Source organism: Silurus meridionalis, chromosome 21, assembly GCF_014805685.1.
Source record: "Silurus meridionalis isolate SWU-2019-XX chromosome 21, ASM1480568v1, whole genome shotgun sequence".
Classification (NCBI taxonomy): Eukaryota; Metazoa; Chordata; class Actinopteri; order Siluriformes; family Siluridae; genus Silurus; species Silurus meridionalis.
In genome coordinates this window covers 8,344,097-8,359,928 of record NC_060904.1, presented here as the reverse complement: position 1 = coordinate 8,359,928, position 15,832 = coordinate 8,344,097, and the positions used below count along the sequence as shown (strand labels likewise).

General features: G+C 39.2%; 1 protein-coding gene across 1 annotated transcript in view; it reads right to left on the bottom strand.

The window, feature by feature from the left end:
- Positions 1-1,935: 1,935 nt before the first annotated feature.
- tmem108 (transmembrane protein 108) overlaps positions 1,936-15,832 on the bottom strand; it is a 72,494-nt gene continuing 58,597 nt past the window's right edge. The window contains exons 4-6 of the mRNA XM_046834064.1: positions 9,572-10,633; positions 5,920-6,074; positions 1,936-4,419 (exon numbers count right to left, since the gene is read on the bottom strand). Coding sequence (XP_046690020.1) covers positions 4,303-4,419; positions 5,920-6,074; positions 9,572-10,633 — 1,334 coding nt within the window. The 3' untranslated portion in view covers positions 1,936-4,302. The remainder of the gene's footprint in view (positions 4,420-5,919; positions 6,075-9,571; positions 10,634-15,832) is intronic.

The following is a 15,832-nucleotide window of genomic DNA, read 5'->3' as shown; positions in this document are numbered from 1 at the left end:
GCTACAGAAACTCCGAGAGTGCTGCCACCTCTCTTTTGACCCAAAATCAGACCACAGGTTAGGTCGCCCGCCTTTTCTTCCCTCCCTGAGGGTCCGCTGGGCGATGCCTTGCAGCTGCCGCTGCAAAAGAGGTCTTGTTCCTGGGCTGGGGCTGTTTCTGGCGAGCCTCCCCGCGCATTGACTGCTGGGGTGGGGGTTGCCTAGGGGCCCTGAAACCAGGCTGTCTCTCTCTGGATGCAGGGGCGAAATATGATTGTGCGGGTTGGGGAGGGCGAGCAGGAGGCTTTCTTGGGAGGGGTTTGTACATCCCCAAAGCCTCCATATCGTGCACCTCCAGTCTAGAGAAACCCTTAACGGGCACTCTATGCGAGAAGGGTTTGTCCCAAAAACGACGCATTTCTGTGACACACGCCGGTACAGCAGGAATCAGCTGCTTAACTGGGGAAGTGCGCGATGGCAGCCTCTTCCCATCATATAAATCCCTCTCAGCGTCGGGATGCACCTGCTGAGATGGCCTTTCGATGTAAAGTTTTTTGGCTGCTCTCCTACACACCTCCACAAGGTCCAGCTCACCTGGCATGGGGGAAGGGCCCGTAGCACTTCCAGGCCTGGAGAGAAGATCAGGAGGGAGGATAGCATCCTCCTCATCGTCCTCCAAATCTTCCTCCAAAAAATGAGCGACCTCATCATCTTCCTCTTCCTCACCCTTGTTATCCAGTAGAGAGTTTGATTTGAAGAGTGAAGGAAGGACAGGAGAAACCTCGTCCATCAACTCTCCCCAGTTGCACTGTGCTTGCGAAGCAGCCTCGTCCCTCTCTGCAGGGAGCGGAGAGAGACATGGGTCTCCTTTATTCGCGGCCGCGACTCACAGGCGGCGCTCCCGAACCCTTGACGGGAAAAGAGTGCAGTGCGGGCAGCACTCAGGGTTAGCGAGCACGGTTTGAGCGTGCCGAACTCCTAAGCACACGATGCACAGGGGATGAGAGTCTTTTGCCGAGATCGTAGACCCGCATGCACACGGTCGGGATTGAACTTTCCCCGCCGTGCACCCGGATGAACTCGCAGTCGCCATAACGGAGGTGCAATCACCGGAAAAAAAAAGGAAACAACAAGATCACCACGACGTGCTTCTCGAAACGGGTCTCGAACGATAATTCTGATACTCCCTTGACGCAATGTGAAAAGAAAACAGCAGAAGGGAATATCCGCTTTGACAGTGGATATTTTCCCCAAGAAGCAGCCGCGCTCGGAGACGTACCTTAACGGCCTGTCTGTGAACAGTTAAGCGACCGCCCCCAGAGGATCTGCTGAGGATAGCTTTCTAAAAGGATCTTCACGGGGAAGATAACGATATACGCCCTATATACGCCAGCAGCGGCGTATATAGGGAGGCGGGACTCCCGCATCACTGTCGTGATTGGTCTGTCAGCCGACAGACGTGGTGTGATTGATGCTTCCATGATTGGTCACGCCCGAGGTGTTTCCCATAGTGAGATACTGAACGAATGTTTGAAAGAGAACTCCAGTTGCAACAGAAATCATATAAGCACAGACAGGTTTCCAAAACTCGTGCTTTTTTATTTTTCTTGGCAACAGCGTAACGGGTTAGTCAAATAAACTTATTTCACCCGTTATACCATGTAACAGACACTGTCTTTCGTTCAAGCCTGTGTAAAGTTCATTAGTGTTAGTGTAGACATGCTTATAGACAGGTGCCGCTTATTTATGTTTAAAATAAAAATCTTTGTAAAATTCAGTGGGTGCGGCTTATATTTGGGTGCGCTTAATATTCCGGAAATTACAGTAAGTAAAAATTACAATATTTGCCTGTCTGAGGCTATAACTAGTCTGCTTAGCATGTTTAACAACATGCATTTCAAAATGCATAGAAACAACAATGACTGCTGGAAGAGAAACCAGACATAAAACAGCATGAAGCATTTTTCCTTTTATTGCTCAGCAGTAAAAAGTACAGTGTATGTGCTACAATACAAAATAAGTTGAACATGTGATTCCCTCTCCTAAAAACTGTGTAAAGCAGTCCACGATAAACCCAATATTTTTCCTACGAATCCTTCCTAAATGTAAAATTGAAAATAACAAGATGATAAAAGATTAAAAGAAAAACACAGACAATAAAATCGGTATATGACAACAGAAACCGTTACTGAGCTGACTCAATATGTGGTACATTTACTAAAAGACTGACTGAATACCATGTTCATACATATGCTCAAAGTAAATATTGCAGTATAAAATATTTTTCTCTGATTTGATCAGTTTATTCTAATACTTTTACTCTATTACATCCAGTGTTTTTTTGTTTAATACTCATAATCATCCAAAAGAAAAAACCTGTACAATACAGCAATAAACACCAGAGGAGAACTACAGAGTGACAACTTTTGGTCTTATTCTTTCAGCATAAAACAATGCTGTCCAAGACTGGACAAACCTCAACGCTCACAAGAAAACAATTTTAAAGGCAGAAGACATACATGAACAGACAAAACGGCTTCCTCGTTCCACACATTATGGAGCTTTCCTTTTTAAAAGCACCTGCTTTTTGTCATTAGGGATTGCAGACACTATCTACCACCATTTTCTGAGCTAATACGAGTGCCACTGTATTGATAAAGGAACCCAGTTTAATGGCTCAGCAGAAACAATACACTAAGCATGTAAGAATACAAAATTTGCCAACACAGCTAAGCTCAACCTATCAAGCTAATATCATTGTGTGTTAAAAACATGAAATTTATAGGAACAATTTAGAACAGTGGTATCCACGAATGCTGCAACACATAATATGATCCCTAATCACACACAGACAGATGTATTCTCTGACAGACATGATCTCAGGTTTGTCACACGTTCCTACAGCCAGGTCCATACGTATTTAGACGGTGACATGTTTTATGTGATTTTGCCGCTATACACCATCACAGTGGGTTTGAAATTAAGCAAGCAAGATGTGATTGAAGTGGAGACCATAACTCAAATCCTTAGCATTTTGTGAAGTAAGCAACTGAATGCTTAGCAAAGCATTGCTAGTTCATCTGATTACTTTACATGTACATTAAATGTCACACAACTGACTGTATAAGACTGTAGAAAGGACATTTCTCATAATCACACACTCTGGTGCTTAGGGTATTTCTCACTCACCGGTGTATTGTATTGTTTTTTTTTTTTAAGACTTTTTAATATTTTTAAGACCTCTTGATATCACCAAAATGAGGATGGTTTCCCCCTTTTAGTCTGGTTCCTATCAAGGTTTCTAATACAATCTAAGATTACCACAGATTTGCTCATCGAGGATTAATACACATAATTCACTTATATTGAAACTTTTTGTTCTGTAAAGCTGCTTTGAGACAATGTCCATTGTGAAAAGCGCTATAGATATAAATAAGAATTGAAACTTGAATATATAAATGCAGATATTTCATAATCAGTTAATGCAATACTTTTTCAACTCCTTGAAAAAAAGCTAACAAAGTCTACACGTCAATCACATCTTGACCGCTTCACTTCGAACCTATTTTGTGGCCATACAGAGGCACAATTACGAAAAATGGACTGAATAAATATGTGAGAAACCAGTGATGCCACATGCAAATGGACACAGTAACACAGTGCTGTCTACAAGGGGACTATAGACTTTTCAAATAATCCCTGCGCTGGTGACTCATAAGGACAAAATCTCTTTAAAATTCTCTTTATTTCATGACACTCCATACTACACCTCTTCCGACACCACAAGGTTTAGGTGCCTCCCTGAACCCAGGCACATACCAAATGCCACCTGCTTTCGCATCGACTCGCACACACAGGCAATTCAAGTTCATCAGGCTTTTAAGTTTTTAAGTGTTTTGGGTAAGATCACACACATCTTTACAGCATACATTGCATTGCTTTATATTCCAAGCCACTTGAACACCACAGAAACCACACACACACTGCTTTTATCCAAAAAAGACATAAAAACCCTTATCACAATTAAGCATCTGTAGAAAATGTACATCAGGAAAAAATATGCAAGGGGCCTTACCCTTACAGCAAGAGTGCTCTTAATTCATTCGTTTGTCTTTTTAAACTTGTATATATATCTTAGTGTATATATATATATATATATATATATATATATATATATATATATATATATATATATATATAAAGCTCAGTCTCTGAAGGTTCACCAAAGAATATATATTTATAATATAATATATATAATATTAAAAAAAAAACTTTGAGTAAGAAAAAAAAGAAAACAGACAAGCTTTGATAATGGTGACATGCTCAGATGTCAGAGGCCTTGTCTCTGTTGATGAAGAGAGTCTCTTGGCAGAAAGGGTTAACCAGCACAACCCCACTGTCGCTGAAGTCACCATTAGGGGGTAAGCATGTCTCCCGCTCCTGAAATATAGGAGTTCAATATTCAGTTATTGCATTTAAACTCAGGGGTGTTGACTGACATTGCGGCTGTGTATGCACACGTAGATTGCCAAGGATTAAAGAAGGTTTGTGGATAAGAATATGGAGGGGAAAGATGATGGCAGCATGTACAGTAGGTGGTGCTAAAGACCAGGAGAGCAATCCTAAAAGCGAGCTTACAGTCTGTTTCAGTTCCTTGTACACTACAAACATGCCACAAGACAAGTCATTAAAATAGACTATCACACAAATATGTACAGTAGATAATATGTACAATAAAAATGTATAGAGTAATAATAAATCTTTTATGTGCTGTAGCATTACAATTGCCTTCACGTCACTTCAATATGAGCAGCAAACCTTAGAGAATGCCCTTTTACACAGCATGATGGTGTAGAAAAATCCAAGTTGCCCAAGTCATTTACATTTTGCTGACGTCTTTATCCAGAGTGAATAACAATTGTATTATTTATATATACAACTGAGCAGTTAAGAGTTAAACCTTGCTCAGGGGGCCAGCAATAGAAGCCTGGACATGGTGGGATTTAAACTTACAACCCTCTAATCAGACATCGACTGAATTACCACTACAAGTGCCCTGACCTAAACCCAACTGAAAACCTCTGGAATATATTTTAATGATGACTTTGCACCATGCCTTCTTAACTGACTCCAGCGCGCAACCTTACTAATGCTCTTGTGGATGAATAGGCAAAAACCAAAATATAGAGGAATGGTGAATAAAACTGTAATTTTTTGTAATTTAATTTAAACAAAAGATCAAAAACTGAAAAAAACCCAGACAAATTAGCAGACATCCATGCTCATATTTACTATATTTATTATAGAAGGGCACTGTATGGGAGCAATCCAGCAATCTTCACTATGCTCAACCTGGGAGCAGCGCAGGGTCACCTGGGAATTAGTGATCAAGGACTTAATAAAAAGCTTTTCATCCAGGTTCTACAGTTTTTTCAGGGCATAGCAACATAGCTAGGGTAAATTCACCTTGTAATTTTGGAGTCTAAATTCATGCTCACGTACCATTACCCAAATTAATGTACACTTAGAAAAAAAGTTATTTCCGATAATCAAACCCAGGAGAGAATTACATGTATGTATGAACTATATGTATGAACTACTGTATATTTACATTCCAATCAAATTCATACCAATCTCTCTAAATACCTTGCCAGTCGGCTACAATTAATGTACTTAAGAAGGACATGAACTTATGAAAAATCAAGAATTCATATACATTATTAGAAATATACACTTTTTAGTGATTTAGAGAAGCTAGTGATTAGGAAGAAATTTGTGTCCACAGAACCTATGCATATGCACATAGTCGTGTCTACAAAACCTATGTAACCTTTATAGTCATTAAACTAGTTCACCATATTACTTTAATCTTTTAAGATTAAGGAAAGATGTAAGTAGGAATGTGTAGTTCTAGTTGTGCAACTGGTTTGAGAATCGTACATCGACAGTTTCCAGTGGCAGTATCTCGCGAGGGAGTTCCACAGCATGGCGGTTGAAGTAGTCCATGGTGATGGTGTTGTTCCAGTAGCTCAGGTTGTTCTCATGACTGGCTGATTTCTTTTTCTTTCTCATGCAGCACACAGTCAGCAACACAGCTATGAGGGAGAAGAGAGTCATAAATATTATATATATATATATATATATATATATATATATATATATATATATATATATATATATATATATATATACAGTACAGACCAAAAGTTTGGAGTTTTCTTTATTTTCATGACTATGAAAATTGTAGAGTCACACTGAAGGCATCAAGGGCTATTTGACCAAGAAGGAGAGTGATGGGGTGCTGCGCCAGATGACCTGTCCTCCACAGTCACCGGACCTGAACCCAATCGAGATGTTTAGGGGTGAGCTGGACCGCAGAGTGAAGGCAAAAGGGCCAACAAGTGCCAAGCATCTCTCGGGGAACTCCTTCAAGACTGTTGGAAGACCATTTCAGGTGACTACCTCTTGAAGCTCATCAAGAGAATGCCAAGAGTGTGCAAAGCAGTAATCAAAGCAAAAGGTGGCTACTTTGAAGAACCTAGAATATGACATTTTTCAGTTGTTTCACACTTTTTTGTTATGTATATAATTCCATATATAATTACACGTGTTCATTCATAGTTTTGATGCCTTCAGTGTGAATCTACAATTTTCATAGTCATGAAAATAAAGAAAACTCTTTGAATGAGAAGGTGTGTCCAAACTTTTGGTCTGTACTGTATATATATATATATATATATATATATATATATATATATATATATATATATACAGTGAGGAAAATAAGTATTTGAACACCCTGCTATTTTGCAAGTTCTCCCACTTAGAAATCATGGAGGGGTCTGAAATTGTCATCGTAGGTGCATGTCCAGAAAAAATCCAGAAATCACAATATATGATTTTTAAACTATTTATTTGTATGATACAGCTGCAAATAAGTATTTGAACACCTGTCTATCAGCTAGAATTATGACCCTCAAAGACCTGTTAGTCTGCCTTTAAAATGTCCACCTCCACAACATTTATTATCCTAAATTAGATGCACCTGTTTGAGGTCGTTAGCTGCATACAGACACCTGTCCACCCCATACAATCAGTAAGAATCCAACTACTAACATGGCCAAGACCAAAGAGCTGTCCAAAGACACTAGAGACAAAATTGTATACCTCCACAAGGCTGGAAAGGGCTATGGGAAAATTGCCAAGCAGCTTGGTGAAAAAAGGTCCACTGTTGGACAATCATTAGAAAATGGAAGAAGCTAAACATGACTGTCAATCTCCCTCGGACTGGGGCTCCATGCAAGATCTCACCTCGTGGGGTCTCATTGATCCTAAGTAAGGTGAGAAATCAGCCCAGAACTACACGGGAGGAGCTGGTCAATGACCTGAAAAGAGCTGGGACCACTGTTTCCAAGGTTACTGTTGGTAATACACTAAGACGTCATGGTTTGAAATCATGCATGGCACGGAAGGTTCCCCTGCTTAAACCATCACATGTCCAGGCACGTCTTAAGTTTGCCAATGACCATTTGGATGATCCAGAGGAGTCATGGGAGAAAGTCATGTGGTCAGATGAGACCAAAATATAACTATTGGGTTATAATTCCACTAAACGTGTTTGGAGGAAGAAGAATGATGAGTACCATCCCAAGAACACCATCCCTACTGTGAAGCATGGGAGTGGTAGCATCATGTAGCAGTGTGTGCAAACCTGGTGAAAAACTACAGGAAACGTTTGACCTCTGTAATTGCAAACAAAGGCTACTGTACCAAATATTAACATTGACTTTCTCAGGTGTTTAAATACTTATTTGCAGCTTTATCATACAATTAAATAAATAGTTGAAAAAACATACATTGTGATTTCTGGATTATTTTTTTTAGATTATGTCTCTCACAGTGGACACAGTTTAAATTATGTCTCTCCACTGTGAGAGACATAATCTAAAAAAAAAAAATCCAGAAATCACAATGTATGATTTTTCAACTATCTATTTGTATGCTACAGCTGCACCTGAACACCTAAGAAAGTCAATGCAATTACAGAGGTCAAACTTTTCCTGTAGTTTTTCACCAGGTTTGCATACACTGCAGGAGGGATATTGGCCCACTCCTCCACACAGATCTTCTCTAGATTATTCAGGATTCTGGCCTGTCGCTGAGAAACACGGAGTTTGAGCTCCCTCCAAAGACTCTCTATTGGGTTTAGGTCTGGAGACTGGCTAGGCCATGCCAGAACCTTGATATGCTTCTTACAGAGCCACTCCTTGGTTATCCTGGCTGTGTGCTTCGGGTCATTGTCATGTTGGAAGACCCAGCCTCGACCCATCTTCAATGCTCTAACTGAGGGAAGGAGGTTGTTCCCCAAAATCTCGCAATACATGGCCCCGGTCATCCTCTCCTTAATACAGTGCAGTCGCCCTGTCCCATGTGCAGAAAAACACCCCCAAAGCATGATGCTACCACCCCCATGCTTCACAGTAGGGATGGTGTTCTTGGGATGGTACTCATCATTCTTCTTCCTCCAAACACGTTTAGTGGAATTATGAGCCAAAAGTTATATTTTGGTCTCATCTGACCACATGACTTTCTCCCATGACTCCTCTGGATGATCCAAATGGTCATTGGCAAACTTAAGACATGCCTGGACATGTGATGGTTTAAGCAGGGGAACCTTCCGTGCCATGCATAATTTCAAACCATGACGTCTTAGTGTATTACCAACAGTAACCTTGGAAACGGTGGTCCCAGCCCTTTTCATTGACCAGCTCCTTCCGTGTAGTTCTGGGCTGATTTTTCACCTTCCTTAGGATCATTAAGACCTCACGAGGTGAGATCTTGCATGGAGCCCCAGTCCGAGGGAGATTGACAGTCGTTTAGCTTCTTCCATTTTCTAATGATTGCTGCAACAGTGGACCTTTTTTCACCAAGCTGCTTGGCAATTTCCCCGTAGCCCTTTCCAGCCTTGTGGAGGTGTACAATTTTGTCTCTAGTGTCTTTGGACAGCTCTTTGTTCTTGGCCATGTTAGTAGTTGGATTCTTACTGATTGTATGGGGTGGACAGGTGTCTTTATGCAGCTAATGACCTCAAACAGGTGCATCTAATTTAGAATTAATAAATGTTGTGGAGGTGGACATTTTAAAGGCAGACTAACAGGTCTTTGAGGGTCAGAATTCTAGCTGATAGACAGGTGTTCAAATACTTATTTGCAGTTGTATCACACAAATAAATAGTTTAAAAATCATACATTGTGATTTCTGGATTTTTTTTTTTTTAGATTATGTCTGTCACAGTGGACATGCACCTACAATTACAATTTCAGACCCCTCCATGATTTCCAAGTGGGAGAACTTGCAAAATAGCAGGGTGTTCAAACACTTATTTTACTCACTGTATATATATATATATATATATATATATATATATATATATATATATATATATACACACAAACACAAACAGACACACACACACACACACACACACACACACACACACACACACACACACACACACACACACACACACACAGTATTAGGCCAGTGGAGTCAATGTAGTTTACTGAGGGGCATCCAATGCTCAGATACTCACAGCAGGAGGAGACAGGCACACTGATAACAAGCACCACCCATACAATATCCATTTTGGTCAGGCAAATGGTGGCAGGGTTTTCGGCTGAGTCAAGATCAGGGTGTGATTGGTTCCCTGAGCCCCAGTGTCCTCTTGGGGTGGGAGGTGGTCTACTCGAGACTAACTCGTTGGCACGTGAATCATTTATGAGACGGGGAGACAGTTTCATTGATATATTTAAACTGCTATTAATGGAGCCAGTGCCTGTGTCTGTTACAATAGTCTGGGAGATGAAACCATCACTGGTTATGGTGACAGGGGTATTTGTGCCACCTAATGTCTTTGTTGAGCTGCCATCTACAGAAATGCTAACAGCCCCATTTGAGAAGGTAACTTTATTTGTTTTTGACTGCTTAGTTGTGTCAAGAGGAACATAGGTGGGCAGACTGGGAGACTCTGATGTGGACACAGGCACGTTCTCTAAAACCTCAAGGTTTTCAGGAGCATCACGTAGTGTGATGGCATGAGCACGGTGCCCATGGTTTTTCTCCAGTGCCACAGCATGGATGGATGTCCCTGATGGCATCATTGAAGAGTAGGCATAACTGGGCTCGGTTGGCTCTTCAACTCTCATCCCTTGGGTCTTTTCAGTGGACCTCAATTGCTCAAAATTATTTTTGGACCTTGGTTGGAAATGCTCAGTTCTTTGAAGCCCCTCAGCAGCCAGATTCTCAGAAACAGCACTGGAATTCAACAACATGGATAATGCAGTCATGGATCTGGAGCTGGTTCTTTTAGAATCAGGTCCAACAGAGTTCTGAATCAAAGAATGGTCTCTTGATTTAATACTAAGCATTGGACTTAGTCCAAAACTAGACTTGACTGTTGTAGTGTGACCCATGCGAGGCATGGAGGCATCATGACCCATGAAAGTGGGCTGGTCTCCATTACTAGATTCCTTCCACCAGCCAGGAGGGTTTGAAGAATGTAACATGGAGACAAGGCTCCGTGGTTTCCAACTTGGGGAGAGCTCCTCTGCAAAGGACACCAGCTTCTCTGGTACTGACAGGATCAGAAGAATGCCTAAAGGGGCAATGGAGAGAGAGGTGAAGTCAGAAAAACATTGGAATAATAATCATATTTTAAATAATGACCTGTGCAGTACAACTCTTCTCGTATCACTAAGCAAAAAAAATCTAATAATTATATGCATTATATTTATATTATATTATAATGCAATCATCACCAAATTCAATATTCACCAAAACTTTGACCCGAAAAATATTTACATTTGCGAATTTGATTAAATATTATATATTATTAAGGCTTTATGTTTAAACAGTGTCAAACTGAGCATTTTTTATATTTAATTGCAGATGTCAATGAGCATTGACTTCAATTGTTCTATTTTTGCCTTTGAATACTGCAGACTACCAGCACAACCACTGTGTGTTGCACTGTGCTACTTTCAATGGCACCACTGTTGTTCTTTATATACTGTCACGGTGTCAGCAGACAAATCATTTGAACTTATAGGAGCACGTTATGTAGTAATTACATTAAAAAAGTCTTATATTTTTTATACAGATGTATGCAGAAATTGTATCAAAAGTATAAACATTTGCATGTTCAACAGCTGCACATTTTTTGTGGTTTAACTGGAGCTTTTGGAATGTGTTTAAGTTTCACAGTTTTGGCTAGAAATGGACATTGATTTAAAATTGTATTTCCATCTTTAACCTATATCCATTTCTGCAATCTCTGAAAAAAAAAACCTTAACTGACAGTGAAACACAGTCGTCTTGAGCTGTAGGAAAACTTTTTCATTGAAAATTTAAACTGAATATTATTATTTGCAGGGATAATAAAGATTTGTAATTGTGAACTACAGTGCTTTTAAAATTCTATATACTGGTAGTAACTACTATATATATATATATATATATATATATATATATATATATATATATATATATATATATATATATATATATATATATATATATGAAAAACACAATTTGCAACACAAATCTCTTTAACAAAGGTCTGTAACAATTAAGCATTACGTCAAATAATTTTTGTATTTGTAATACTGAGCTTAACATTGGCCTGTATACATAAGAACTGCACGGCTGTTTAATTGAAAATGTAATTAATGTATTGTACATTTTCATAATTTCATTAATTATTTCATTATCGTTATCACTTATGACCAATCAATTAATAAATACAGAATGGCCCTTAAATTGGAAAAAAAAGGTAGAGTACTGTATATACAGTGGAACCCGGTTATGTCGATGTCCTAGGGGGTCGCCAAAAAGCATCGAGATAACCGATGATCGAGATAAACGAAAATCAATATGGCGGCAATATATTAACGTGCTTGAAATTTCTTTATGTACATGATGTGCGTTAATAAATGAGAATGTGCATGCACGTGTTTTTGGAGGGGTTTTTACACAACAGCGTTGCCGCGATTTGTTTGATGAAGGCATGCTATAAAAATACATACAGTACATGTTTGTTAACTGTCAGGAATCCACCTGCCACACCCCCTTCGGCGCCCCCTTCCGCGTAGCAGGTGCTTTCTCAGCCGCTTTCTCTGAAGCTCCCGGCTTCAATCGTGCACATATGGTGCTTGTTTAGCATCATCACCAGCTCCTATTTAAACTTCCACACTCTCACCGTCCGTTATTGTTGGTGTATGTTGGTTCACGGTGGTCGTTGTTATCGCTCATGCGTATCCCGGTACGTGCCTTAACACCGGCACTCTCTCAATGGCTGCGCTTTTCTTCCCAAAGCGCATCGCGGATTTCCCTGATCCTGCCGTTGTTCATTCTATGCTTTTGCTGTCCGTTCCACTTTCCGCGCTGCGCTCCTACCAAGCCCGGCTTTCGCCTCCCATTCATCGCATAACATTTAACAACAAAAGGCATATGTGCACTAACAGCAGAGATTCACCAGTATACAATACGACACCTGTAGCATCTGTAAGGCTTGATTTTTCTGCCACTTTCGCGACTTCTTCTGCGGCTGCACAGCGCCGATCGACATAACTGACGTTAAATGGCAAATTTTTCCCCCCCTTGTGCTCGAGATATTAGGGTTCGTCGACATAAAAAAGTCGACATAACCGATTAAAAATGCTTAGACAAAGCGAGAATTTGGCGGTTCCAGTTCAAAAACGTCGACTTAATAGGGTTGTCGAGTTAACCGAGGACGAGATAAGTGTGTTCCACTGTAATTAGAAACATTTTCCATTCATGTAATACATGGTACAAGTAAGCAGGGTGTGGATGCAGATAAATATATGTATGACCTGAACAATATATACAAAACGCAAAATAACAATAAATGAACAAAAAACATGGAAAAATAGAAGAGAAACTGCTTAAAAAGCTAAGCCAGACTGCAGGTTGGTATTAGGACTGACCAATGCATTTTATAGGCATACTCCCAAGTTTAATGCAGTATATGATATAAATATACGATATTTATAATGAACTTTGTTGCATGTGCAATTTGCTTTGAATTTAGCATAACCTACATAAATATTAATACATATAAATGCTTTTTATGCATTTTAGGCATGGAGGCAGCAGTGCTGTTCAATACGTGTTCAATAAGTGATATACAGTATTACGTTTTTGTTAATTGAATTTATTATATAAGGCCAAAGACAGACTGCATCAAAGTTATAGAACTAGCTTTTTTTTTTTTCATTTTATTTCTACTGCTTTAAATAACATAAATAAAAAGATAGCATATCAAATTTAGCTTTAGTGAAATTCTGTGCTGGGGTGGCACACAAGCTTTGTACAATATACTTGACCTATTGGTTCTCTACCTGCCAAACTGACAGATGTTTTTAATTATTATTCTGAACCCTGATGTTTGTAATGTTATCTGTCTTGGACTTATAACCTCTTTATTTCTGTAAAGCTGCTTTGGGACAATATCCATTGTTGAAAGGGCTATACAAATAAAACTGAATTGAACTGAATTGAATTAAACTGAACCAAATAAGTAAAGCCTAAAAGAACTGAATTATATTTTGCTGTAGATTTTCTCTCTGTAACAGGTTTTTCCCCACAATAAAATAATTGGATGCCACCTGGCCACCTGACAGTAATAAAAAATAAATGAGAAAAAGGTTATTAGTGGTGCAACACCACATTAAGAAAGAAGAACACAGTGGCTGGCAGTGAGCTGGTACTATTGTGAATCTACTGATGTTACAAGGACCCGAGACTGTGTGTTTACAGTGTCTTAGCAATGCTACAGGTCTCAATGATTAAATGATAAATGACACATTTCAGGCTTTAAATTTTTTTGCAGATAAGTTTGCCTCTTTCTAGAAGTAAATGCTCAAAAATAAAAAAAATTCTAAGCCTGAGGTCTTTGGTTTAATAATTTCATATCTACTGTAATGAAATATATAATTAGATAGATAGATAGATAGATAGATAGATAGATAGATAGATAGATAGATAGATAGATAGATAGATAGATAGATAGATAGATCACAATATTCAATAATATTTTCAATTGATTAGATGTAATGCAGAGTTTGAACATCCTGCCAGTTTGAGATCCATGGGCTTGAGCCACTGATGGTCATGTTAGTACAAAAATATTTAGCTGATATTTCTTGTGTATAGACTATTCAAGCCAATTTAACAACATGGTGAAATGCCATCTCTCAATTTTGGACATATATGTAATTTACTGTAATAAATGCAGGAAACAGAGAAAGGACTCTGTAGGACAGCTGGCGTATACAGAAGAGAAGTTCGAAAGAACAAAAGAACAGAAAGGGAGCACTCCAGCAAGCTGTGCTCCGAAACGTGTTGAAACATGCAACTGCATCTAAAACCGAAGTTTAAATTCAGTGGCTTCTGGACACAAGAGAACTAAGAGAAGCAATCCAGAGGAATGAAAGAGGCTTTGAATGACATCCGAATGTTACAAGAGTTGCTATGTTACAGCGAATCCCTCAGCAAAGAGAAAAGCACTTTAGGATAATTAAAGGAACACATACACTGATATACGCAGACATGCGTGGGTTCATACACATCCCCAAAGCCGTGACCCTGGAGTTATGCTATTGTTTAATCGAGATCCCTCAGTTGCTATGGAGACCAAGCCTTGGCTCTCAGAGGAGTAGAACAAGGAGGAGGAGAGAGGAGGAGAGAGAAGGAGATTTGAAAAAGAGGAAAACATTTTATAGAAAAAGGTGAAGAAGGCATGAAGGCTACTAAAGCCATGGATGGCATTGAAGGCAGAGGATGAATACATGCTCATGAAAATTCTGAAAACATTATAATAAGACACAAAAAAAGTTGTATTTTATCAAAGGTTATGAACCAATAATGTTCACATATCTGTCACATATTCCCACATGCATTGTTATTTCTAATAACTCATAGTATACTTCTGACCATGATGATTTATTTGCACATAATAGGAAATTTTATTATGCGTGCAAAAGTAGCCATTCCAGAAGAAACACTTAAAAAAGGAAGAAACTCTCTCGTAACCACAAAATTTAGAGAGCTGAGATTAGGTTGTCAAACTATTTTTACTGATGCTACTAAAATTCCAGCTTTAGGTCAGGTAACATCCCACCCTTATCATCATTCATCTTTGTGTTGCTTTACTCACTCCTGATAAAATGTGTATCGGTAGAGAATCCACTAAAACACAAAGTCAAATACCCAAATCTCTAATTGAGCACTTATACACAAAAACACAAAGAGATCAGCCATTCTCAGTGTCTCTCTCTCTCTCTCTCTCTCTCTCTCTCTCTCTCTCCCCTCTCTCTTTCTGTATGTGTGTGTGCTGGAGTACTATTTACAGAAGCTGTCAGGTTGGTAATACTTAAGGCTGGGGTCAGGTCTGTAGCCAAGAGATAACACACAGACAAGCGAGGACACTTTAAAATGACCCCCAAGCCTCAGCACTACCCTGTCCATCCCTGCCACCTTAAGAAAAGAGAAACAAGCTCAGTTTTAGCCTTTACTCCATACACCTTGATAAGCACATTACTCTCTGACTATAGGCAAAGATTAAATCCATGTAGCAATTATTCATATAAATGGAGTGGTAATTGTTAATGTTATTGGTATTATTATTAGGGGGCTATGCATCAAACTTGCAATAGGGGCCTATTATAATTCTACCTGTCTAGCCCATAGAATCATTAGGTAAAACAAAACGTATAATTTGCCACAGAGATTGACCAATTTTTAACACTCTTAGCTCTATCAGTGGGTCAAATTT